We start from the raw sequence: 27,537 nt of genomic DNA, 5'->3' as shown, positions 1-27,537 counted from the left end.
CAGATATTCTAAAAATCTTCATTGAACCTAAGTATAGGTTTAGGCTCTATGTCTGTATGATTACTTGCTAGCTGTAGGGATGTTGGAGAAGGCTCTAACTTAGACCAGGGCTCTTCTGTAAGAAGAGCCTGTAAAATGGAACCTTCATCTTAAAGAAGGATCTGACATTGCACACACTGTTTCTCCCAGCATCAGTCTATAGCAAATACAGACAAGACCTGGTAGAGACAGACATTCTCCCTCTAAACACTCCAACCTTGTTTATCCAAGGTACTCACTATACTGCATCTGAGAAATGAATGTCACAGTACACAGATATCCAACTGGTAAGAATAAAATGTCACTTGTGCAAAATCCTGGGAATTCACAACCTGAGAATGGGCCAGGGGAGTTGGGCTCACCTTTTATCACTTATTTGTATTCTAGTCCAGTACAAAGGCTTCATGGGGCAACTCGGCTCAATGGCTGGCTTCCGAGGACATTGGCTAGAAGAAGGGCCAACTCCGAAGAAGAGTCCAGGAGGAGGTGGGGGTGCAAGTCCTGGAGGTGTTGGAGCAGGAGGAGGCCCCCCACTGGGGGGCAGAGCAGAAGAATTGGGAAGTGGTGGCGGAGGAGGCGGCAGAGGAGGCCCGGCACTTGGAGGCAGAGGAGGGGGTGGTGGGGGTGGTGGTCCAGCACTCACAGGTGGTGGCGGAGGTACTGGTGGCAAAGGTCCAAGTCCAGGTGGGAGGGGAGGAGGGGGAGGGGGAGGGATGACTGCTGGTAGGGGTGGTGCAGGAAGGGGAGGCGATGCCTTTTGCTGACTTGGTGAGAGGCCTTCCACAGACTGAAGTGGTACATGGGTGTCTTTGCTGTCATTTGGGGGAGAGAGCTGACTTAAAGAGGAGATATTCAGCTTTTTGGGTATTATCTGGTTACTTCTGATTGTCTTGCCTTCACCTTCACAGGGTTTGAGAAAAGTCTCTCTGTCTGTCTGGATGCACACATTTCTGTAGGTCTTTGGAGGACAGTCGTCACCAGTGGAGATACACGCATCTCTCATCTCTTCACGTCCTCCTCGCCATCGGTGTTCTGTCTCCCGTTTGAGAGTTTCAATGGTTTCTTCTAGTCTTGCCGTAACCACCGCGTGCTCCCCCCGGATGTGAAATATCTGGAGTTCAAACTGAGCCTGTAGAGATAGCAGTGGGAAAGCAAGTAAAGAATTTCTAAAAAAACAAATAACCAATATAAAAACTTCAATACCATCCCTGTGCCACCATAGCCCAGCCCACATCAACACAGGGAAACACAGAGACGTTGTTTAGGGGATCTGACAGGGTATAAATTTCACTTTATGAATTTTCCAAAGACTTAAACCGTTGGAGTAGAAGCATAATTTCATCCAGTCTGACCTCAAGGGGAATAATTATCATGGATTAAGGCCTACAGTAAAACTGTCCCCTAAGGACTTTCACCCATTTTGATATCAAATGCAAAAAAAGTGTTTATAAAAATTTGACTATGCTTGAATATATCTTTTACTATTTTTGGTTTGGGTTTGGAAAAAGAAAACTGTAAGAAAAAAATGGAGACCCTTCTGGCTATCCTCACAGTTTCCCTTAGAATACCTCTTCTATGGGGTTTCCGGGCCAATGTAGCAGAAACAAAAGGTGTGAGAAGAAGCTATCACACATGTGTATTTTCTAGAAGTTTCCGTATCAAAGCTGTCCCTGATCAATATTTGGGTTTCATAATTTTTCATAATATAGTAATAAATAAGCAATACAAATGCACAGAAAATGAGAATACTAAGATTTGCTATTTTTCTCTTCCACATACCCAGTATTTTAAACTGTATTTTTTAAGACATTTACCTTTTTATCTATTTCAATTTTTTAATTTAAATTCTAGTTAGTTAACTTATAGTTTAATATTGGTTTCAGGAGTAGAATTGAGTGATTCATCACTTACATATACTACCCAGTGCTCATTACAATAAGTGCCCTCCTTAGTACCAATCACCCATTTAGCCCATCCCCTGCCCACCTCCCTCCATCAACCCTCAGTTTGTCCTCTGTAGTTAAGAGTCTCTTATGGTTTGCTTCCCTCTCTCTTTTTTTTTCCCCTTCCCCCATGTTCATCTGTTTTGTTTCTTAAATGCCACATATCAGTGAAATCATATGGTTTTTGTCTTTCTCTGATTGACTTATTTCACTTAGCATAATACATTCTAGCCTCATCCATGTCTTTGCAAATGGCAGCATTTCATTCTTTTTGATGTCTGAGTAATATTCCACTGTAGATCTATACCACCTCTTCTTTGTCCATTCATCTGTTAATGGACACCTGGGCTCTCTCCATAATTTGGCTATTGTTGATAATGTTGCTTTTACAAGCATTGGGGGGTATGCACCCCTTTGAATCAGTATTTTTATATCCTTTGGGTAAATGTCTAGTAGTACAATTCCCAGGTCTTAGGATAGTTCTATTTTTAACTTTTTGAGGAACACTCAAGCTGTTCTCCAGAGTGGCTGCACCAGTTTGCATTCCTACCAACAGCATAAGAGGGCTCCCCTTTCTCCACATCCTTGCCAACATCTGTTGTTTCCTGTGTTAATTTGAGATGCCACAGGTGTGAGGTGGTATCTCATCGTGGTTTTGATTTGTGTTTCCCTGATGATCAGTGATGTGGAGCCTCTTTTCATGTGTCTGTTAGCCATCTAGATGTCTTCTTTGGAAAAATGTTTGTTCGTGTCTTCTACCCATTTCTTAATTGGATTATTTATTTTGGGGGCATGTTGAGTTTCGTAATATATACATATATATCTCCCTTTATGAGATATGTCATTTGCAAATATCTTTTTCCATTCCATAGGTTGTCGTTTAGTTTTGTTGTTTCCTTTGCTGTGCAGAAGCTTTCAATCTTGATGAAGTCCCAATAGTTCACTTTTGCTTTTGTTTCCCTTGTGTCCGGAGACATGTCTAGTGAGAAGTTGCAATGGCTGAGGTCAAAGAAGTTGCTACCTGTGTTCTCCTCTAGGATTTTGATAGATTCCTGTCTCACATTTAGGTCTTTCATCCATTTTGAATTTATTTTTGTGTATGGTGTAAGGAAATGTTCCAGTTTCATTCCCCTGCATGTTGCTGTCCAGTTTTCCCAACAGCATTTGTTGAAGAGACTATCTTTTTTCCATTGGATAGTCTTTCCTGCTTTGTCAAAGATTAATTGACCATAGACTTATAGATCCATTTCTGGGTTTTCTATTCTATTCCACTGATCTGTGTGTCTGTTTCTGCGCCAGTACCGTATTGTCTCGATGGCTACAGCTTTGTAATAGAGCTTGAAGTCCAGAATTTTGCTGCCTCTCAGCTTTGCTTTTCAAGAGTGCTTTGGCTAGTGAGGGTCTTTTGTGATTTCATATAAATTTTAGGATTGTTTGTTCTAACTCTGTGAAAAATGTTGCTGGTATTTTGATAGGGATTGAATTAGATGTGTAGATTACTTTGGGTAATATATACATTTTAACAATATGTGTTCTTCCAATCCATGAGCATGGAATGTTTTTCTATTTCTGTGTGTCCTCTTCAGTTTCTTTTATTAGTGTTCCATAGTTTTCACAGTACAGATCTTTTAGCTCTTTGGTTAGGTTTATTCCTAGGTATCTTTTAGTTTTTGGTGCACTGGTAAATGGGAAGGACATTCACCTTTTTAACACTTACCTTTTTAGTTATTTCAATGCCTCGAGTCTATGATTTTACACTTATTAGCACAGAGCTGACAAGCTCTCGGTCATTAACTAGTCTGTTTCCCAGCCTTCAAAGCCATTTAGCCTATTTTGATTAACTGGGAAGCAGTCAAATTTATGATGTTATTAGAATTTCCAGAATCCAGTTTCACGATAATTAGATATTTCTGGTGACCTTATTTAATTTCTGCCTTTCTCATCAGATTATACATTCCATGAGATAGAATCAGGGAGGGTACCTGCCTTCAGCTCTGTAGCCCAGCAGCTAGCATGACAAGTATCAGATAGATAAAACCACAGCAACAGTTCTATCCAGTTATTGCTCTATGGGCCTTCCTGATGGCTAACAAAACTCTCTTCATAATAATTTCAGCCCACAAATATCTAGAACACCTAAGTGTATAAAAGCACAGATCCATTTTGCATTGAAAAAGTAAAGAAATACTTGTAATGACCTCAGCAGAAAAGGTAAAGACATGTGAAGATTCTCTACATTCATTAAGACAACTTACAACTTTTTCCCTTATGAACCAACCCCCAAATAACTATGGTCAGTAGAACTAGAGGCAAGGCTTTTCTAAAGTTGATTTTCTCACATGAAACATGGCAGCCTGATGCAACTCTGAAAAAAAAAAAAAAACAGGCAGAATCTAGACACTATCTATTTCATGTATAACGCAGATGGTTAGGCACCTGAGCTCTGGATTCATATTACCTGGTCCGCATCCCAGCTTAGCCACTTGCTAGCTTTACAACCTTGGGCAAGGAACTTTGTGTCTTCAAGTCTGAGTTTCCCCATGTGTAAAATGAGGATGATGGTGAGCCAGCTTTACGGTTTTTAGAAAGGTACATGACATCTGAATAGATGTTACTCTTAGGTACTGTTGCTAATGATAATATCAGAAGAAAAGACTAACAGATTTCCAAATAATGCCACCTTTGTGGAATGATGGGCACAAAACCAGGAAAAGCTTTAGCAAGTCTGGACAAACAAGGAAGTACAAATACAAAAGTTTACCCAATCTTTCAGGAGTTCTACTACCAAATGCCTGAAAATAATTTCAAGCTCCATTCAACTATGTGATCAAGATAATCTGTGTTTCAACGTTCTGCCCGTTGCCATCTCCCCCTCCCTCCCCTGCTTACTTCTACCTACAGCCCAGCCCTGATTTCCACAGAATCGCTTGCCAACATGTCAATTTCATCACAGTGACTAGTTCAGTTCTGCCACAACAAACTACCTCTGGCTTGTTGTTCCCAACTAACTTTCTTCCAAGAAGGTTAAGAGTCAAATAACATTGATGAGCCAATAATTTTCTTCAATTTTCAACTTCTTAATAATAGGAAAAAATTGCAAAGACATGTTCCACAGAGAAACTTTCCCTTTATCACATGACTGACCTGTATCTACAGCAAACACCTTGGTCCCGTCCCACCCCCTCCCCGTCCACCTCTTAACCAATGATCTTCTGAAGCCACTGAAGAATTTTTTAATAATTGTTTTGGTAACTCTGTAAAGCATTTGCTTAGTGCAGTGGGTAGAGCATAAATTGGGCAGGTTATTTAACCACTCTGGAGCTCAGTGTTCTTATAAGAAAATGGGGACACTCACACATTCCACCTCTTAAGGCAGTTGGGAAGTAGATGAGTTAATACACATAAAACAACATATAGAGGAGTGTTGGGACATGGTAGGTGCCACATAAGTCTGCTACCATTATTACTGTCTCTTTGCTGCTGTCCCAGAGGCCAGTGGCCACACCACCTTGCTTGCTTTCAGCTCCCCACACCAAGCTCTATCCATCTAAAGGAAAAAAAAAAAGATATCTTTTTTTTTTTAAGAGAGAGAGAGAACATGTGAGTGGGGGGAGGGCATGCAGAGGGAGAGGGAGAATCTCAAACAGACTCCCCACTGAGCAGGGAGCCTGACGTGGGGCTCAATCTCAGGACCCTGAGATCATGACCTGAGCTGAAACTAAGAGTCAGATGCTTAACCAATGATCCACCCAGGCACCCCTAAAGATACCTTCTTTAATCTGTTCTGTTGCCCTTTCTTTCTCACTGTCTCTTCTTCACAGCAGAATTTTTGGGAAAAAAAAAGCACACGACTCCCACTTGATCTATTTTCTCATCCATTCTCCTTTCAACCAGTTATAATTGGCTTCTGTCCCTGGCCCCCACCCCCAACTCATTGAAATCGTGCGATTTGAGCGTGACATTTGGTCAGCACTTTGCAGTGATCTTGCCCTCTAGGCTGCATTGTTAGCATTGACTGTTAGAGATGCCTTGAAATTCTCCCTGCTTCCCTGAACTCCTGATGTACTTTCTCTACCCACCCCCAATTTCCTCCCATTTCTCAGCTCTCTCCAGTCAATCTGTGGACTCCTCTCCCTTCATTCATCCTTAGATGTTGTTCCCCAGGCACCTTGCTTTGCCATGTTACCCTCCTCACACTACACAATCTCTCTGGACCATCTTGTGTACTCAGATGGCACAGCAACACTCATCTATTATACACTGCTATTTCCAAAGTGGCACCTTAAAGCCATAATTCCAACCATCCTCCTGACTGATCTATTCACCTGCGTGTTTAATCAGCCACCTCAAACTCAACGTGTCTGAACTCATCATGAACTCGTCACTGCCAAACCTCAATTTGTTCCTCCTCTGAAATTCCTTTCTCCAGTTAATGGTATCATCATCTTCCCAGTCATCACATTCAGAAACCTGGATGTCATACTGAATTTCTTGGTTTCTCTCTCTCATTCCCGACATATTATTTATCAACAAGCCTCACTGATTCCTCTGATTCATTTCCTTCCTTCCACACCCAATGCCTCAACTTTTCAGTGGGTCCTCTTTATCTAGACGATGGCAACAGCCACTTAATTTTCCTGATCGCAGTTTAGCCATACTGGTTCCAGGAGAATTTTTTAATAAATGCAGATTTTTATTCTTTAATATCTCTTCAATAATTGGCCATTCCTTACAGACTGACACTGAACCTTTTTAGCATGGACACTCTGAAGTCTCCTTTGATCTGTTTTCTGTCAACTTTCTCCGCTTTTGGCTCCTGCCTCTTCCCCAGATTGGCTCTGGATTCCACTCTTGCATAGCATCTGCCTCTCCCGGGACCATGCTTATTCATGCATCTGGGCCTTCACAAATGCTATCTTCTCTCAACACCCCTTCTCTCCTGCAAATGCTCAAAGTAAGGGGACAGATCACTAAGCACAGATTCCGTGAATGGCTTCCTCACAATCTGTACCCGCTGATACGAAAATTCCCAAATAAAAAGAAATACTGAATTGCCATGTACTCCATACCAATATGCTGGGATGATAATAAGAAACCCTCTGACCACAAATTCAAATGGCCCAAATAGACAACTTATCTTTGCCCTTCCCAGTTCACAACCCCTTCTGATTTTGGCTTGGTTGTGGCTCAGAAGCTCAGCACGGCATAGTAATTCAAAATGATTGAAGTGGTAAGTGCTTTATTCATTCTGCATCCGTCCATATACTATCAATTAGTTCAAGTTGTACCTAGGTCTATAACAAATGAAGCATCTCAAATTCACACATACTATGAATTGAGCCTTTGGCAAAGCTAGTTTTTAACCCTGTTTTCCTCTCCACTTTCTGTTAAGTGCCCCTTCCACTTTGCACATGGAAGTTATGTGCTGTTTCCTCTCCTTTACCTAGCGCCACAGCTAGAAGGACTGCTGGTGACTTCGTGAATCAAACCCAGAGGAGAACTTTCAGTCAGATAATCAGATAATCAAATCCTCATTATTTTTTAATATCCTTCACATTACCACTGCTCAGGTACTCCCTCCTGGACAAAGTTTGCCTAAGTCCCTGGGAATCTTCATGAAATGTCAAGACCAGTTCCTTCCAGCCAAAATCACAGAGGAGGCTGGATCAAGGGAACGTAATGCTTTTGAACCCTGGTGACTCTCTCTTCAGGCTCCTTTACTTTCACATTGAATATGATCCTTATACACAGGAGACAAAATAGTTGTAACCCTTCCATTTATTCCTAGTTAAATGATCTTTAGGTCATATGAAGCACTAGGACTCTCCCCCTCCCTGCCAAAACTCTGTTTTACTGCATTCATCCCAGTCTCTCATTTGAAAGGAGACAGGTGCTGAGGGTTGACATCTTTCCAGTCTTCCTTAAGTTTTATCTACCAGGCGCCATCCGTGTTCTATCCACCTTCCTTTATTCATAACTTGATTGCTTCTACTGCTTTTATTTTTAAGTGCGTCCTCTTCCCATTTGCAATAGCCTAGTGATCTATTTCCACCTCCTTCTTGGAAGGATTCAAATTCACAATCCTTAAGAGAACAATCCCAATTGAACCATTCTGTTTTAATCTTCCTTTTCCACACTGGCACTACTTTCAGCTGTCTAATGTCATGCTTCTCAGCCTGCTCCCCATTAGAAACACTTAGAGAGCTCTGTAAAAAATACTGATGGGCAGAACCAGCCTCAGAGATCTGAGATGGTGTCCTTGCACTGATACCCTTAAAGCTCGCCAAGGGATTCCAAAGGGTATCCAAAGTTGAAATCAACAGCCACTGTCCTTAATCTTTACTCTGCTCCAAGCACAGCTGAGACAGTATCATACCACGATATCAGTGGATTCTTTTTGGCAATGACTTACACTTGGGTCATTTCAGAATGGCCAAAGGAACATGTGCTATTTGAAAAAGCCCCTTCCTGATTCTGATATGTTCCCATAAGGGGAATACCCCTTCATTACCTACATTGAAAATAGTTATTCTACCGAGCAGATAAATTCACATTCTTTCCATGATACCTCACAGCTCCTGAAAACCTGGCCTCTGCTAACTTTTCCAGATACTTCTCTATACTTTCCCTGTGCTGCACCACTACAGAATCAGCATATGTTTAACTCCCACATTTTTGTGCATTTACACATGCTATTTGCACTACTTAAAACACCTTTTCTCTCCATTTCCACCTAGCAAAAGCCCTAAAGGAAAATTCAGTCAAGTTCAGCTGAACCTTCTGGCTTAAACTTTCCTTGACTCTTCCTGACAAAAATTTTTCTTTGACATTGTTGCCAAAGAACTTGCTAGGTTCACGTCGCATTATAGTCATTTATGCTTATCTTCTTTGTAAATCTAAAAGCTCCAGGCAGTTGGGGACCGTGCATTATTCATGTTTGAACTTCCAGAACATTGCACATTGCTTGGCTACTTAGTGATCCATAAATGCTTATGGAATTGAATTATTCCCCTAGTTTTAAATATCAAGACTTCCTGGGGCGCCTGGGTGGCACAGCGGTTGAGCGTCTGCCTTCGGCTCAGGGCGTGATCCCGGCGTTACGGGATCGAGCCCCACGTCAGGCTCTTCCACTATGAGCCTGCTTCTTCCTCTCCCACTCCCCCTGCTTGTGTTCCCTCTCTCGCTGGCTGTCTCTATCTCTGTCAAATAAATAAATAAAATCTTTAAAAAAAAAAAAAAAAAGACTTCCTTGTGCCTCTGTATTACCCACCCAACTAGACTTGCAGCTTCAAAAGAATTTTTACAGAGAGGTACATGTGGTCACTCCCTCTTTGACAGTCCCATACACAACATAAACCAGGAGATTTCATAGTTGTCATTGCCTACAAAATTCAAATAAAACATCCAGGGGTTTTGGGTTGTTTTTTTTTTTAAGTGTGGGTATTTCTAAAAGTTGGCATTCATTTAATTTTAACAATTCAAAATATTGTAGATTAGTGTGCTTTCCACAATAGCTTAAAGGCTGTTCCCATAAGTATAATAAATATAATAAACTACGCAGTAGAATCGAACCACATTTGTGATTTTAATCTGATTAGGGACTGGACTCTAGGCAGCTCCCCCAGCCTCCTGAGGGGCTGGTCCTTCCTTCCCCTTACCAAATCCTCATTATTTTTTAATATCCTTCACATTACCACTGCTCAGAGATATCATCGAAGGAACACACTGTACTGAAACCCAAGCAACAGAGGGAGACTTTTGCTTGTCTGGTCCCCACAAACACGTCTGTCAAAAAGAACGTGGAAAAGTGCCTGCTGATGAAAGACATCATGATGGTGCCAAGCAATGTGGAAAAATCATCTGCTAGCATTTTGTTGTTCTAAACAACCTCTCCCAGTGGTGCTGCCAGGGCCAGTAAAAATTCAGGTTATCTGCTGTACAACTTGAGTCAGTCAACTTTTTCCAGGGACTCTTCCAAATTCTACATTCGAGCCGGGGGCAAGCTAGAATATTCCCAGGGACGGCACACAAGCGCAATGAAGCTTCACCACCTCAGAGAAGTGCAGTCTGAGCAGATGGAAGGAAAGAAAGGCGGACTCAAGGGCATCAAGCACCTCAGAGGGATGGAACTGGGGCCTCACAGAGTGAGGTGAAGCGAGAAGACCGTGGTTCTATCGCTTTGAATGTGGGCATCCTGGCTTTCCTGTTCTGTTTTTGAAGGCCGCTCAAAGGCTTCAAAAATTCCCTGTGTAATTGACTTACACTTGTTACTATAAAAACAAGCCTCTATTAATAAAAAGAATGGCACTGGGCTTGATAAAATTCCCAGAACTTAACAATAGCTGGTTTTAATCAACTATTATCAATAATTTTTTTTGTTCTTATCAGAAATAAATCACATCATGTTACAACTAAGAGGCCATCTCAGGGACACTCAGAAACATGAGGCACATCTGATACATCAGTGTAATTAGAACTCGCTAGGAGGAATAAATAAAGAAACTGGACAGGAAAAGGAGTAAAGAGCAATCAAAAGATAAAATCGCACTTAAGTTGACTTGGGAGTAAAACCCGACACATGCAAGTCTGTCGAGTACAAAGTTAAATGACACACGTGTAAAAATGGTGCTATCTCCAGGAATCATCTGCCCTGCTGATGCTCAGTCAAGACAGTGCGAGAAAAGGAACCAACGTAAAGTAAGTGTGCTAGACCCCATGCGAGGTGCCTTAAATTTAATCCTCGCAGCTCTGTAAGGCAGACATTCTGGGGGAGTGTTAACTTCTCTAAGACCCCATGCCTGGAAAATGGTGACAAAGAAACTTAAATCTGGCTGATATTAAGTGCACACTCTTTCCTCTTTATCATTTTGAATTGATAGTAGCTGAAATATTAGTACTTCTTAATAATGTTTAAAATTGAAAAATAGCTGACACACAATGTTATGTTAGTTTCAGGTGTGCAACACAGTGATTCGACAACACTGTATGTTATGCTGTGTTCACACAAATGTGTAGCTGCTGTCACCATACAATGCTTATTACAATACCACTGAGTATATTCCCTATGCCATATCTTTCACCCTTCTGATTTGTTTATTCTGTTACTGGAAGCCTGTACTCCTCTTTACCCACTTTACCCATCCCCCCGAATCCCTTCCTTCTGGTAACCACAGGTTTGTTCTCTATATTTATGGGTCTATTTTATTTTTGTTTTGTTTTTTAGATTTCACATATAAATAAAAATCATATGGTATTTGTCTTTCTCTGACTTACTTCACTTAGCATAATACCTTCTAGGTCCATCTATGTTGTCACAAATCCCAAGGTCTAGGTATTTTTTATGGCTGAGTAATATTTCAGTGTGTGTGGGTGTGGGTGTGGGTGTATCACATCTTCTTTATCCATTCATCTGTTGATGGACACTTGGGATGCTTCCATATCTCAGCTATTTAAGTAATGTTGCAATAAACATAGGAGCATACATATCTTTTCAAATTAGTAGTTTTGTTTTTTTTCTGGTATTTCTATTTTTAATTTTCTGAGGAAACTCCATACTGTTTTCCAATTTACATTCCTGCCAACAGTGCACAAGGGTTCCTTTTTGTCCACATCCTCACCAACACTGGTTTCTTGTCTTTTTGATTCTAGTCATTCTGACTGGTGTGAGGTGACAGCTCATTGTGGTTTTGATTTGCTTTGCCCTGATGATGAGCAACTTTTCATGTGTCTGTTGGCTACCTGGGAAAATGTCTATTCAGGTCTTCTGTCCATTTTTAAGTCAGATTATTTGGGGTTTTTTTTGGTGTTGAGTTGTGTAAGTTTTTTATATATATATATTTTTTATATTAACCCTTATTGTATAGATCATTTGCAAATATCTTCTCTCACACAGTAGGTTGCCTTTTCTTTTTATTGATTGTTTCCTTCACTGTGCAGAAGATTTTATTTTATTATAATCCCAATGGGGTATTTTTGCTTTTGTTCTCCTTGCCTGAGGAGTCATATCTAGAAAAGTGTGGCTAAGGTCGATGTCCAAGAGATTATTGTCTATGTTTTCTTTAAGAAGTTTTATGGTTTCATGTCTCACATTTAGGTCTTTAACCCATTTTGAATTTATTTTTGTATTTGTTATAAGAAAGTGGTCCATAATAATTATGACTAACAACATTACACACTATCTATGGCTTATAATGCATTTGTATTACATTCATGTTTATAATCATGGCAACGACCTCTGCCAAGGCTGGTGCTGTACGTGTTTTCCAGATGAAGACGGGCATAGAGACAGTAAGTAAATTGCCACTGAGATAGACTCAAATTCAGACCTTTTCACTTAAGAACTTTTCCCACCTTATCCCAGATCCTCAGTTATTAATAATCCTTCCATTCAATACTCTGAAATCAGAATTTCAACACAAAAATAGAGATACTTTCTGACAGAAGATGCTTTCTTTAAAACATTTGCCCTCCGCCCTTCTGGAAAAGAACTGGAGTCACTGAGTAAATAATAAATCTGAAGAGTTTGTGTTTTGGTTCCTAGGTAAGTGGAGAGGAAAGCCCTGGCTCGGGGTCAAAAGACCTGGATTCTGCTCCTAGTTATTTCAGTCATTAGCTCCTTGGACTTCCAAAATTTTTTACCTCCTGTAATCCTCATTTTATTCATATCCAAAATGAGAGATCTAAAATACTTAGTAAGTTTTCCTTTAGTTCTAAAATGTTAATGCTAATAATTTTCATACCCAAGACTTCACCGTCTCTCTTCCTCTCAAAACCTCCTAGAATACAGCTCTGCCCATGAAAGCTCGACAAAGATTTAAAGCACAATATTAACTAAGCCATATAAAAACAGAGTGCCAACTCTCCTTATTAATGCAAATGTGCACACGAGGCCAAACAGACTCATTAAGGTGCTCTGACACACCAGTAGCTCAGTTTGCTGTTATGATAAAGCCATGGATTATTTTTGCAATCTGCTAGTTATTATGAGGATTCAGGAATATACTTCAGACATAAATATAACCACGGATCATCATCCAGCGAAGTAGTGGGGAAGTAAAACAGAAAAAATTTTGAAATCTGGACTGAGGTTCCTACCTGGGAAACAAAACAAAACAAAACTTAATTGTAGCCAGAGCGCTTTTGTGGAATACAAGAAAAAAAAAATCATTACTCACAGGGGATTCTGGTAACATTTTATTTCTCCGTTATTAATATCACTAAATGTAGTGTAACTCACAGAATGGATGTACCTTGGGATATCCATGAAAATGATTTTCAGACTTCATTTTCACAAAAAGTAATTCTAAACCTAATGAGCGAACCCAAGACTGCACATTTTTAGGCAATAAGCCAACACACTAACTCCTCTATTAAGGGAGTGGACTTGGAATTTTATGTTGTATTATTATCACCACTGGAGCTACAGCGAGTCCAGTAAAGTATGAATGATCCATTGCAGAGTACCTGTGAGCTTAGAAGCAATAGATGGTAAATCCTGGTCCTCAATGTGGCAACAAACTGAGGTTCTTCAAGTAATTACAGCAATTATTTTATGCACTGTCCATGCAGGGACACCATCCTATAGCCACTACAATGGCCATCCTATGTCCCATAGCACCATTTTGGAAACTATCAAGTGCCTCACATACTCCCAAACTTTGTGTTCTTTTACTTGAAGTGAAAAGTGATGTTAGGCCTCTTAAACAGCATTATCAAATGGGAGCACGTGAGGAGGGGCTAGTTGTTGATCTGTCTGGTACTGAAAGTAAAGGTGACACTTACACATAAACTCTGCAGTTGCGGATTAGAAACAAGTTCCCACATCTTTCCCAAAGTCATAGCTCTCTGGTAGCACCAAGAGGATCGGGGAGTGATTGTGGCAAGTTCCTACTTATGGACTTACTCTTCATAGTGGTGTTATATGAAACAGAGAGACAGGAAACAAGTCTTATCTCACTTATACCAAAGTCTCTCTACCATCTAATGTTCAAATAAGCTCTAGTGAGCATCTATAATGCATCAGATCTTGCGAAAAGTGTCAGAGAAATGACAATAATTAAGAAACAATCCATACTTCGACACTCTAGCTGAGAGGAGACATTTGTCAGTTTCCATTTTCAAGACAGCTGAGCTATATGGATTTTATATTATTGTTATTGACACATAACATTTTCCTTGAGAACTGAAGAAAACCAAGTACCACACCAGTTGATTTGTCCAGCAAAGATACCCCAGGTTATTCATGTTGCTTCTACCACACAGGAACAGGCCACTCCAGGCCCAAACACTTAAAACTAACCCCCTGAATATATTTTCAATGAGTAAGCAAGGAGGTATTTGGCTTCCTACCTTCACATTTTTGAACAAATGACCAATGATGTGTGCCTAGGCCACAACCACCTTCTCCTTGCCACTTTGAGTCTTCCTGAGGATTAGTCACTTGATAAATCTGCCATTGAATGGATTTAAAATTATAGGCTAATTGACAAAGAAAACAAACAAGAGGGTTTACATGTTTTTCATTAAGATCTGGGCCCTGGCCTAGGACATGTCCTCTAAGGAAGCTAGCAAGGGAAATGTCTTAAATTTCCAAAAATTGCTCACCCCAGCCAAAAGGCACACTCATTATACAGGATATAAGTTGAGATGCCAGAAAAGAGCTCACAAAATTAAGGGTAGTCTTCATTCTCTAAGTAATGGACCCAAGGAGAAATATTTTCTACTATAATTGGAGAGACTGGGTCAGGTAATGGAAAAAACACTAAAATAGTGGTCAGAGTGCCTGGATTTAGTTCAGCAGAAGACTGGTGTACGACCTCAAATTTCCTTCTTATCTCTGGCTATTGTCTTCATCTGTAAAATAAACACATTAGAAAAAGATCAAGAAGGCTTACAAACCAGGTGTCCTGGGATCCATGGAGTAGCTGAGCAGTTCTGCAAACACTTAGTTGTAATGTTATTTTAAAAGGATATTTAACCTAAAAACAACAAGGACTTTAAGAAATACAGAAAGTTATACAAAAAAATACACATTTTTTTTTTTTTTTTTTACTAGTACTAAGGTATTTGGCGTTGTTTATGTTTTTCTTTTTGGTTTTTCTGGCAATCTGGAACACAAAGTTTTCCCTGACATATTCTGGGATCTATCTGGATGTTCGAAAGACAAATTTCATTGATTAGGAATGCTGTAACTCTATGCTGGTCTCTTTCTTTTTTAAATTCAGGCTTGCACTTCTCCATGTAAGTATATTGCTACAACACAGATACCATATTCAACTAAGCAGAACCAAGGCTCAGGTTCACCTGCTCTGTGCAGGCTCCCACTTTGGCAAAACATTCTGCTGTTTGGTAACAAGCAAAGGAATGAGCAGAAAAACAGGTGATTTTGGCATTTAATTTTATACTTGATGCTTTTTGCAGCCATTCTTAACGGCTACTAATTCGATTGTTAAAATTTCCTATAATTCATGTTTCAATCTTGGGGATTGTTTTTAACTGAATACAACCTTAGGATATTAAGGGAAATTTTTTTTAACTGTTTCCATTTTTAACTATATATTTTATAAAACATGGTTTTGTGATTTTCTTTTAGTAAAATAAAGTAATTGGACGCTGTGGCTTATTTAAGACTCTAAATTTAAAACTCCTGAATTCAAATTTGTGTTTATCAAAAAAGCATCTTCATGAAAACATGAGAGGACCTTAATGACCTTGGATTAGGCAGAAGTTTTTTTTTTTTCTTTAAAAAAAAATTGAAGTATAATTAACAGGCAGTGTTAGCTTCAGGTGTACAATATAGTGATTCAACATTCTATATGATACTCGGTGCTCAACACAATAAGTGTACTCTTAATGAGGTCTTAAATATGTCATCAAAAGCACAATCCATCACAAAAATCAATAAATTGGATTTTTTCAAAAATCCAATTTTGGCAAGGCACTGTTAAAATAAAACATAAGCCTCAGACTGGGAGAAAACTATCTGCAAAATACATAGCTGAAAAAGAACTTGTACCCAGAACATAAAAAGAACTCTGTTAAAATAAAAATTAAGAAAATAAACTCCCCCTTCCAAAATGGGTAAATGATTTAAATTGCTCATGAAGGAAGATATATGGATAACATTTAAGCACATAAAAAAGATGCTCGACATCCGTTAACCAAACCACAGTGAGATACCACCACATATTTATTGAAGGAAGAGAGGGGAAGAGAGGAAAACTGACTCATCTGACAATACCCAGGGCTGGGGAGGAATTGGAGCAACTGGAACTCTCCTAGATGACCAATGGGAATGTAAAATGGCACCACCACTTGAGAAAACAATTTGACTGCTTGTTATAAAGCTAAATATACACTTGCCATGGGATCCAACAATCCCACTTCTAAGTATTTGCCAAAGTGAAATAAAACATGGTAACATGAAAATACATACACACACGTTTTTAGCAGTTTTATTAATAATCACCCATGATGGTTAATTTTGTGTGTCAACTTGACTGGGCCACTGGGTGTCCAGTTATTTGACCAAACATTATTCAAGGTGTTCTTTGAGGGTGTTTTTAGATGAGGTTAACATTTGAATCAATCAGTAGACTGAGTAAAGCAGATTGCTCTCCCTAATGGGGTGGGTACCATCCAATCAGTTGAAGACCTGAATAGAACAAAAAGGTTCACTCTCCTGCTAAGAAAAAACTGCTCCTGCCTAACTTCCTTTGAATTGAGACATTAGTTTCTTCCTCCCTTGGAATGCAATCTTCAACACTGGGTCTTCCTAGATCTCAAGATTTTTGGCCTTCATGCTGGAATTATGACACCCACTCTTCTGGGTCTCCAGCATGTCAACTCTCCTTGGAGATCTTGGGACTTGTCAGGCTCCATAACTGCATGAGCCATTCCTTAAAACAAATCTCTCTCTCTCTTTATATAGATGATAGATAGGTAGATAGATAGATAGATAGATAGATAGATAGATAGATAGACAGATATAGATGTATACATCCTATTAGTTTAATATTTTTTGAGGAGGACCCTAGTACATTGCCAAAATTGGAAGCCACTCAAAGGTTCAACTGGAAAGGGATAAACAAATGGTGGTACATGCACAAAGCAGAATCTAATTAGAAATAAAAAGGAATGGACTACTATTGGTGCAACAACATGGATGAATCTCAAATGTGTTAAGAAGCTGGACTCAAAAGGCCACACACTATACGATTTCATTCTTATCACATTCTGGGAAAGTCAAAGCTATAGGGACAGAAAAAAGCAGGAATGGTTGCCAGGGGCTTGAGGTCAGGAGAGAGGATGTCTTCCAAGGGACACAGAGGAATTTTTTATGGTGATGGAATGTTCTATGTCTTCACTGTGGTTATGGTTACAAGACTGCATGGGTTTGTCAAAACTTGTACACTTACAAAGGGTGCTTTTTATGATGCATAAAATGATCTCAAAAAAAAAGAATTTACAGATTGACATTATAAGCAATATGTATGCATTTGTATAAATTTAAGACTGTAAAATACATACTAATAAAATGCCACTTAACAGTTGGACTTCCAAGCAAGATTTTGTTTGCAACAGAGTCTTTCTCTTTTTGAGAAAACATATTACAACCACACAGAGTAAGAGGAGTCCCAAAAGCATCTAAAGAAATATCTAGAACAAAGGTCCAGCTTCCCTAACATTAAAGTTTAAGCTTTCTCATCCATGCTATAGCATTTTCACACCTGTGGCCCAGGTTCTGGAACTCTCTCTGTCTAGGTCAGGGCTGGGATGGGGTTAGCAGTGACCTAACTTAAGACAATAGCGCTACATTCAGCATCACTCTCACATCGCCACTATGTGACAACATGGCCAGGAGTGAACAATGTCTACTAAGAGCTCAGAGTGCTAGGCAGGATGTTACATTGCCTTTAACACTGTGATGTCTCATTACTTTCCCTCTGTCAGTCTTTTTCCTATCCCATTATTTATGACGAGTCTGATTTTCTCACTGTAGTTGATCACCAAGTGTTTTCAAGGATAAAAGGTCTTACTTCTCTGCCTCTGTAAGTAAAAAGGACCTAACGTCTTCTATTCCGAGGTCAACTTGAAGAGTTTTCTCTATTAATGTTTTTCTTAATAAGCCTCCAAAGCAAGGATCAGGGTGTTAGGTTAAAAGTGTGCCTTGGGTTTGTGATAGATTGATAGGTGGTGTCTCTGTGACTGGGAGGAATGAAAACCCCACAAAACTATCAAAACAGTCTATTCCACAGGGCAATTAGAGAAGTTTCCTCCTATACTCACGGGGTCTCCAAGGAGGCCTATTATTCCATCAGTGTTGTAGGCTGCAAATTCTATTCTGTAAAACGAGGATGACATTATCTATCTTGCTTTCTAATATACTTTTCATGGAAGGTAAAAGAATCTCAGAATAATGTACTCAGAAGAAATCAAGAAAAGCTCTGAATGAAAAATACTGCAGAGTTAATTTAATATTGAATGTAGTTAATAGCAACTAGCTGGGTTTACAGTGCATTGTCAGTTGGAAGCTGCTAGCACAACCCTTATCTCTCCTGTATATAGGTTGATATGTACGTGTACGTGGTGGCCTTAGAGAAAAAGGTGAACTTAATGTGGTTAATAAAAGTCAACCTTTCTTTCTAAATAAAATGCATTATGTAGGATCCAAGTACCGAGAATGCACATTCAAATACACTAGAATTGCATCATACAACAAAAAGCTAGGATGTTGTTTATGTACAAGACACAATGCTTATGTGTCAAAATTCTTCTCAAGCAATATTTTACATATTCATTAATAGGTATCTCTCTTGCCTTTTACCCCTGCCTAAAGAGTGCTCGAGTCCTTCTTCTCACATCTCCCCCTCCTCACAAAAATGAGAAAACGTGCCTTAACCCTGTCCCATCCTCAAGAAACAATCCCCTATTACGTTCATCGACAAGTGTTGCCCTAAGAGATTTGCAGCTGTCTGCTGTCTTTGCATTTTTACCATACCCTTCGTGTGATTTCTCAAAAGTCCGGTCTAAGTCACCACCATTTTACTGAAAAGCCTCACAGAAACCACATTTAATGGCTTCCTGAGTTACCCAGTTTGGTGGGTTTTTCCTCATTCTCCTTTGGGACTTTGCAGCTGAACTTGAGAACTGCCCCTCTTGTTTTCTCTGAGAGTGTAACACCCTGGTCCTCTTCCTGCCTTGCAATTACTCTGCCTGCTGCTACCTTCCTCTCCTCCTTCCATCCTCCAAATACCTCAATCACATCAAGTTAAGAGGACTCACGGTTTGTCTCTCTTGTTCACTGATGTAGTCCTAGAACCATGAGTAGGCACCTGGTCTGTAAAGGCATTCAGATAGTTGTTAAATAAATGAATTTTCCAATGTCCCTAGCCAAGAAGTCCCTAAGGCTATTGTACCTATAAAACTATTGCATTCAGTTAGCAAAGGGAAGAGCAAGAGGAAAGAACTACTGAGCAGTGCCCACACAAGGCCTGTTACAAATGCGATGAAAGCCCCCCGATTTGTATGATTATTGCTATCACCCCTTCAGTAGGTCCTAGCTGATAAGTGCATAGCCGATGTGAGACTGTGTTCTTTCCAACAAGCCTCATGAAATTCCAAAGTCCAAAGTTACAGGTCCATCTCCATCCAGACCTGGTCAACTCCGTCTCATTCAGTGGACCTCCAGACTGAGTTACTTTACAATACGCACAGGGCCTAGATGAGAGTTGACAAACTGACTCCAAATTGTCAAAATGAACATTCTACCCCAAAGACATTAATAATGCCATCATTTTGAATACACACACACACTTTTATTGATATGAATTTTTATAGTTTTTAAATATTTACACTTTAAAATCATTGAGGAAGTCACAAATATGAGTTACTCCATGTGGATCCAAGCATTATGACTTATGTTTCAACCTTCCTTCACTGGGACAGACACCAAAGTGACTGGAAAAGGGGTCCTAGAAATGCCTTGATTGACAAAAAGCCTTGAAACAGCACCTGTGACAATGTGGGTGACTGCTTTCTTCTTCAAGCTGGCTAGGCTCTTTCTGAGTTTCTGTACATAAGCAATCAAGTTTAATGAACATCTCCAGTTACAGATCTATCTAGGAAGAGGCAGAAATGCTTCTAGTGCTGTGCTTGCTTCACTTGGAATCCTTGCAATTGAGGATGTATATAGGTTGACAGCAAACAGGTGACAAAGTACATCTGTAGTCCCTTTTCTTGAAAGCAGAGGAGCCTAGAATAATGGTCGGGGAATTCTAAAACTCCACAAAGAAGGCACCCTGACCATAAGGCATTAATACATATCATTTTTAGAAACAGTTTAGGGAAAGTATCCCACTGATTAATTTGAGCTCACAAAGATCTGTTGTAATATTTAAAAACTGATCTCTTCTTTGTATAAACATGGATTAAGAAAAATGTAAATCCCCTACGTGGGTTTATTTTTTAATAGGAATATTAATTATATATTTATAAATCTAGGGTGCTCAATGCCTTTAATAGTCAAGACAATAAATGGAATCTGGCAGAACATTTATTCTGATTACTAGATGTTTCATGATACTTGGAACATCAGGATGCATGTGAAATTACACTCGAGTATGATACACACAATAACTTGGAAAAGATCAGATCTCATTTTGACTTATTCTTTTCTCCTGGAATATGGACAAACCACATTCTTGTTTTCCTCCTGCACTACCCCCCAAACTTAGATTTAACTATATTACATTTGATTGATATTCATCTCCATAATTTGGGTTTTTTGAAAGGATAATTGTTACAAGAATCACATTTTTCAGCTTTCCAGTAATTACAAGATATGAACTTAAATCAGAATTCTTATTTCCTAAGTGATCAAACACTGAACATCATTCATGAAATGTTTGCAAAATAAACGTTTAACTATTCTGGACAAAGTTTAAATGTTACTTCAAATTTATTTTGACAGAGAGGTTGAGATGGCTATAATTTTCTCTCCATCAATTTTTCTATTTTAAATGTTACAGCTGTACATATTAATAATGTGAAAAGACAGGGGCACTATTACCTGAAAACTCCTACATAATTTCTCCACAAGTCATTCAAAATTTAATAACTAAATACACAGGTTAATGATGATACAGGGCCAGCTATATAATGTCTATCAAACTCCATGACTGCGGGAGTGTTTTGTACCAACAATGTGCTGCTGTCTCATGGAACGGGTCTGTCAGTTACAAGAGCTTAAACCTGCCAGCTTTGTGCCATGCACCCTTGAAAAAATGAACTGGCTCCAGGACCCACAGCAGTCATCCATTCTAAATAACTATAAACTACTTACACTTAAATATTTAGATTACAAGGCATCTCGATGTTGGACCATCACCTTTCCCTCACTGCACATCAGAGCAGAAGAATACTTTCTGACTGCCTGTCCCTGAATACAGTGTTAAAACACATATGAAACAGATTAGAATTGTAGAGGTGTTTGAAAGAAAGGAATTTTGATTTTTATGAAGATGGACATGAAGATCATTTTTCTTGGTCCAAATTTACTATGTTAAAACATTCTGCAGTCTCAACTATAGCTGTCAAATATAAGAGCAGATGCCTGTTTCCTTCTCGATCACTTTCTTTTACTTTTCTTTCATACGCTTTTCATATTTCATATCAACATAACACAGGTAAGAATAAAAGTGTAGGGGCGCCTGGGTGGCACAGCGGTTAAGCGTCTGCCTTCGGCTCAGGGCGTGATCCCGGCGATCTGGGATCGAGCCCCACATCAGGCTCTTCTGCTATGAGCCTGCTTCTTCCTCTCCCACTCCCCCTGCTTGTGTTCTTTCTCTCGCTGGCTGTCTCTATCTCTGTCGAATAAATAAATAAAATCTTTAAAAAAAAAAAAGAATAAAAGTGTAGAATTAAACCCAAACATGATGTACCTGCGAGGAAATACCTAACAGTCCAGTACTAAAAGTTGGAGCTTATAAAGAAGGAAACATTTGTCTTTCTGTTTCTGGATATAATTGGGTTTAAAAGCTCATTTTTAAGGGGTTTGCTATGCAAAATCCTCCAGCAACATTCATAGCTTCTCAGTAATGGTATTTAAAAATAATCTTTTGTTATGGGTGGTATTTGGTTGCAGGTTGGAGGAAAAAAATGTAAAATCATTCCAAGAGATACTCCTGATAGCTGGCAGCCTCTATCTTTCCACTTCTTTTTTTTTTTTTTAAGGTAATTAGGTTGCTAATGAGCAAGAAGTGAGTGATGCTGTAGGAGTCCAATGTTTGAGTCTAGGTCACAACAGAGTCAATTTGGACGCTGATCTGTATCTCACAAGTCTAGAAAAAATCTCATCTGAAAATTACAATTAATCTCTCGAGCTCTACTTATAATGCAATTTGAAATATTGCAGAGACAAGAGAGAGGAAAGGAGCAGAAAAGTATTAGACAACCTTCTGACCTTGAAAAGGTGATGGGCAGGCAAGAAAGTTGAAACTGACCGAGATATTTGGAAGACGTGGCCTTATTTACCTCCCATTGCTTTGCATATTCTTAAAAGAATCATGTTTAATTTTGTTGGTGTGTGCAGAGATTTTGGTTTTCAACATGTATGTCAAACCTCTCATATGCTCCGTACCACCACCATTCATGGGCTGCATGATGGTTTTTCTGCCCACCACTGAAATCCCAGTTAGCCCTCTCCCCACTTTGGCAGAGCAATCTCCATTCTTTAAGTGACAGAGCACTGGCCTGGGAGAAGACCTCACTTCTGCTCTGGGTCCTTCTATCTGCTGCCTGCAGGGGCCTAGGCCCTTTAACTGCTAAGGAGTAGCAACCAGAAGGTGAATCTCCATGGGTGGTGGCCTTCACTGGCTGTAAGGAGCTCTGTCCTGCTGGGAGCATGGTGCCTACTTTAGGGGCACTGAGGAAGAAAAGTGGAGAACCATCAAACTCGATTTTTATTTTTTATTTTTTGAAGATTTTATTTATTTATTTGATGGAGAGAGAAACAGCCAGCGAGAGAGGGAACACAAGCAGGGGGAGTGGGAGAGGAAGAAGCAGGCTCCCAGCAGAGGAGCCTGATGCGGGGCTCGATCCCAGAACGCCGGGATCACGCCCTGAGCCGAAGGCAGACTCTTAACAACTGAGTCACCCAGGCGCCCCCAAACTCGATTTTAAAATCAGCTCTTCCAGGCTGTGGTTCCTCAACTATAAAATGAAAGGCTTTACAGATTTTCACACATTCAAATGAGTCCAAGGTGATTTCACCTCAACTAAAACAACTGATCACTCACTCACTGTAAGTTGTCTTAACATGCAACATCTGATAAATGTCCACCTAAGACAATGAGAAACAGAGTATCCCAGTAGAAAACCATAAACTGTCAAAATTATCTTTTATAAACCTTCCAAGAACATAGTTTTCCTACTATACTTCTCCCATGTCTCTGTGAAAAATACTGCCTGTAAAATCACTTTAGTTTAAATCTAGTTCTATTATGGAGGAAGAAAAAGGGAAAACCAATCAGCGGTTAATTTATGCACTAATGCATGTAGTACTGTGATAGAAAACTCATCTGCTTGCTATTTATTAAAAGTTTACGTCCATCTTATGTTCGGCACCGGGGGTGAAGGACAGGGACAATACCTTTGCTTTCACGACTGTATTATGACCAAAAGTCTTGCTAACTGCCTGAGTTGGGTATAAAGAGCCAAGGTGTCAGAGCAGGGAGCCTTGGGAAATCAAGAGATCGTTTCATATATGATGAGGCTCCCTTGATGGGCCACAAAGGATTGGCCAAGGTGGAGTGGCAGATTGTGAATAATCCAAGTAAAAGAAGAAGGCAGAGTGATGGGAACACATAGGAAAATAGTGGAAGAAAAGACTAGTTAGAAGTTTGAATCTGATTTTAGAAGGTCTCAAATACCACACTAAGGATTTCGAACTTAACTGGATAATCAACAGTGAGGTTGGATAAGACAGAGAAGCAACAATCTCTAAGTAATTTATAACATGGCTTGAATATAGGCAAGACCTAAGGGGCTAAATGAGAATGACAGCAGCAGAGTGCCAAGGAACAAGTGTATGTAAGGGACCATGGAGCTAAAATAATCATAACTTGGCAATCCGCGAGACACAGACGCTAAGAGTGAGGTTGCCAAAGATGGCTGAGACTTTGGGCCTGGACTTTCACTCTTGGGAAAACAGTGGAACCTTAAATATATAGGACAGCCCCCCAAAAGACTATTATGTGCTGTCTTTATATTGGGTGGGGGGAAAGTAAGAAGGAGACAGGTAGACAAGTCTTTTCAATCCTTGGATTGTAAGAATTTTTGGTGCTCTGGCTTCAGAAATTTTAAATTTTGAGATACTGAAAACAGCTCCCAGGGTTAGATTTTCCAGCAAAAATGAGAACTTTTCCTGGAGCTGGAACTCAGGGAAACATTTGAATCCAAACAAGTAGCTCTGAAAAGCCTTTACATAGACATAGCAATCAATGGAATCTTCAAGGGACAACACATGGAAAGTCGGGAAACTGAAGGCTACCTTTTGCAGGGTCCCATTTGTGGGGTGCTGTGGAGGCAGGGCTGAGGGGGAAGCAAAGAAGATGGAGAAGCCCATTCAAAGGAGGAGGAAAAACAAGAATTCAGCGTCCTAGACATCAAGGCAGGGGATCCGAGAAGGATTTCAACACTGATGTTCGATCTAGAAAGCAAGCCAATGAAGACCAAGAGGGGACCAAGAGCACGGGATAACTGCTTCCTCTGTGCTCTTAGTCATTTCTGTACAGAGGTAACAAAAGGCAAGTGGTAGGAGGACTGGCTACATGTGACTAATGTTTGAGAACTTTGCCAGCGAGAAGAGGGATGGAAGCTCAAAGGAGCAGTACCATCAAGAGAAGGGATTTTAAAGTAAAGGATAGCTGAATTTATTATGAGAAGTGGGGGAAGGCAATGGCTGAAAAGAGAACAAGGAACGAGGAAAAGTGCAGGAGTGGTAGAAGAGGACATCAAAGAGATCAGGTGGCAAAATATTGGGTGCTTTAGTTTCTTCTCATATGCATGGGGGACAAAGTTAAAAACAAAGAAATAGGGGCGCCTGGGTGGCACAGCGGTTAAGCGTCTGCCTTCGGCTCGGGGCGTGATCCCAGGGTCCCAGGATCGAGCCCCGCATCGGGCTCCCTGCTCTGATGAGAACCTGCTTCTTCCTCTCCCTCCCCCCCTGCTTGTGTTCCCTCTCTCGCTGGCTGTCTCTATCTCTGTCAAATAAATAAATAAAATCTTTAAAACAAAACAAAACAAAGAAATAAAGGTGTTAATAGTCTAGAGACAAAGGCACTCATTCTTTTTTATTTTCTTCTTATCTTAAAAGAAATGCCCTCTCCCCTTTTCCCCTGAGCCAATTCAACCTCCTGGGTCTCTGATTTCACCCTTTTCCGTGTTCTCCAGGGACACTTTTTTAATTTGCTCCTCTCTGGCTGGCTCTTCCCTATACCTACTCAGGTCTCCTGTTGAAAACGTGGGGCTACTCAGGCTGGTTCTGTGCATAATCGATGCCTAGTGCATATCCTTTCTTCTCGCCGCACAGCAACTCCACAAACATTAACCTATGTAATCTGAACAACCCTGTGGCGAAGGTGGGATCCCCATGTTATGGACTGTCCCAAACCACAATCCTAGGAAGTGTCCGCTAGGACTCCAGACTGGATCTTCTGCCTGTCAAGGCTCATGTTCTTTCTCGATGCAGAGCTGTCTCCAGATATGTGCCAACATGCCGGCGGTAGACTCTGTTTCTATCTAAACATTACAAAGTACCTGGCTTGTTGTCAGAGACCAAACTTTAAATGGCTGAAATAGCGTGATAGATTGTGTGAAAATTTTATGGTCCTTCCGTCAGACACCATAATTTACTATCACATAATACACAGAAGAATCAAAAGAAACCGTCCCACAAGGGCACACAACGTGGAGGCGGTGGCCCTTTGACACTCTAAGGCCACAGGCATTGTATGGGTCCAATAAGAAAGCCGCTTCTACGAGCGAGAGAACAACCTCTTGATCTTGCAAAATGTTTTTGGACACCTAAAGGCTCTTTTATTACTGAGGCTGATTAAAATGAAAAGCTTAACCGACTAAAATGTTCTTTTTGATGAGTTTTTGCCATGAACCTTGGACCCTGTAGTCCAGTGGGATTGGAGCCCTTTGATCCTGGGCACTCACATAAATTCAGAGTCATAAAACAACATTGGATTTGATTTTACTAGTGTGGCTGATGTTGCCAGATTTGTAATGCAATCTTGTTTTCTCCCCTCCTCATTTTTGGGCCCATTCACCATTATTTTATAGCCACAGGAAAGGAGTTTCCATTTGTTTTTGGCCGTCAAGCTTCAAGACTGAGCCACTACTCTAGAATGCTGGAATTCCAGAGAAAAATAATGACACTGTATTATATTCATCAACATGGGAAGAATCACTGTTACTTTATGTGCTGAAAATAAAATACTAAAAAGAAAACCCCTTTTCTGGATGAAAATACTTACAGATTTTCACTACTTAAAAGAGTTCTAAGATGACGTGGTTGAGAACTATACTACAAGCCTGAAGGAGGAAAAGTATCAGATTTAGTGTTCGTAAATTTCTAGCACGACTAATTGAAAATTAATGTTAAAAAAATAAAAAGACCCCCAGGTTATGTATTAATGAGTGGCAGGCCCTATCTTAGCTTCCAAATTTCATTTATCTAATAAATAAATAAATAATAAGTAAAAAACCTGCTATCTGTGGGAGAAGTAAAGGAAATATTCAATGACATGTTTAACAAAAGACATGCCATAAATATAACTTAAATGCTTGATTCACTTTCTTTCCCAATCTTCTAATCATTTTCCTATGCATCTGTATCACAATATCACTATAACTTCTAATTCCAGAAATGAAAGTTTTACTGTAAAAGGTCTATAAGGGAAGAAAAGCACAAATACTTTTTTTTTTAAGATTTTATTTATTTATTTGACAGAGAGAGAGAGACAGCCAGCAAGAGAGGGAACACAAGCAGGGGGAGTGGGAGAGGAAGAAGCAGGCTCCTAGCGGAGGAGCCTGATGTGGGGCTCGATCCCACAACGCCGGGATCACGCCCTGAGCCGAAGGCAGACGCTTAACGACTGTGCCACCCAGGCGCCCCAGCACAAATACTTTTACAGAGACCTGTATTACAGAGACCAAATGATCATAGTGGGTAACAAGTGTTCATTTTTTTATGAAATAAAACATCAGTTTGAGCTCACTTAGAAAGATCAATGATATACTCAGCCTGTTCACTAGACCAGGGAATACTAATTTAAGTTGGATAAACAGTTTCCAGTAATTTTTCATGGCTTGCCTGAAGGCTGGGAAATTGTTCACCAGGATAATTCTGTACGTGACATGGGACACAAGGGTCATGATAGATCTCAGTAATTCCAATTTGAAAAGAGTGACCATAGAATACATGTGTCGCTATCCAATGGGCAGTGTCTCATGGCATTTTCAGCTATAGTTTCTCAATCCCTGCCTG

The 27,537-nt window shown here is 39.9% G+C and overlaps 1 protein-coding gene across 3 annotated transcripts in view; it reads right to left on the bottom strand.

The window, feature by feature from the left end:
* FMN1 (formin 1) overlaps window positions 1-27,537 on the bottom strand; it is a 339,089-nt gene that overhangs the window by 200,149 nt on the left and 111,403 nt on the right. For all 3 annotated transcript variants that reach the window (XM_057306184.1, XM_057306185.1, XM_026480077.4), the window contains one exon: window positions 402-1,168. In XM_057306184.1, the coding sequence (XP_057162167.1) occupies window positions 402-1,168 (767 nt within the window). The remainder of the gene's footprint in view (window positions 1-401; window positions 1,169-27,537) is intronic.

The sequence above is a fragment of the Ursus arctos genome, unplaced genomic scaffold, assembly GCF_023065955.2.
Source record: "Ursus arctos isolate Adak ecotype North America unplaced genomic scaffold, UrsArc2.0 scaffold_36, whole genome shotgun sequence".
Taxonomy (NCBI): Eukaryota; Metazoa; Chordata; class Mammalia; order Carnivora; family Ursidae; genus Ursus; species Ursus arctos.
Note: the sequence above shows the minus strand (reverse complement) of the source record. Positions and strands in the feature narration are given on the sequence as shown.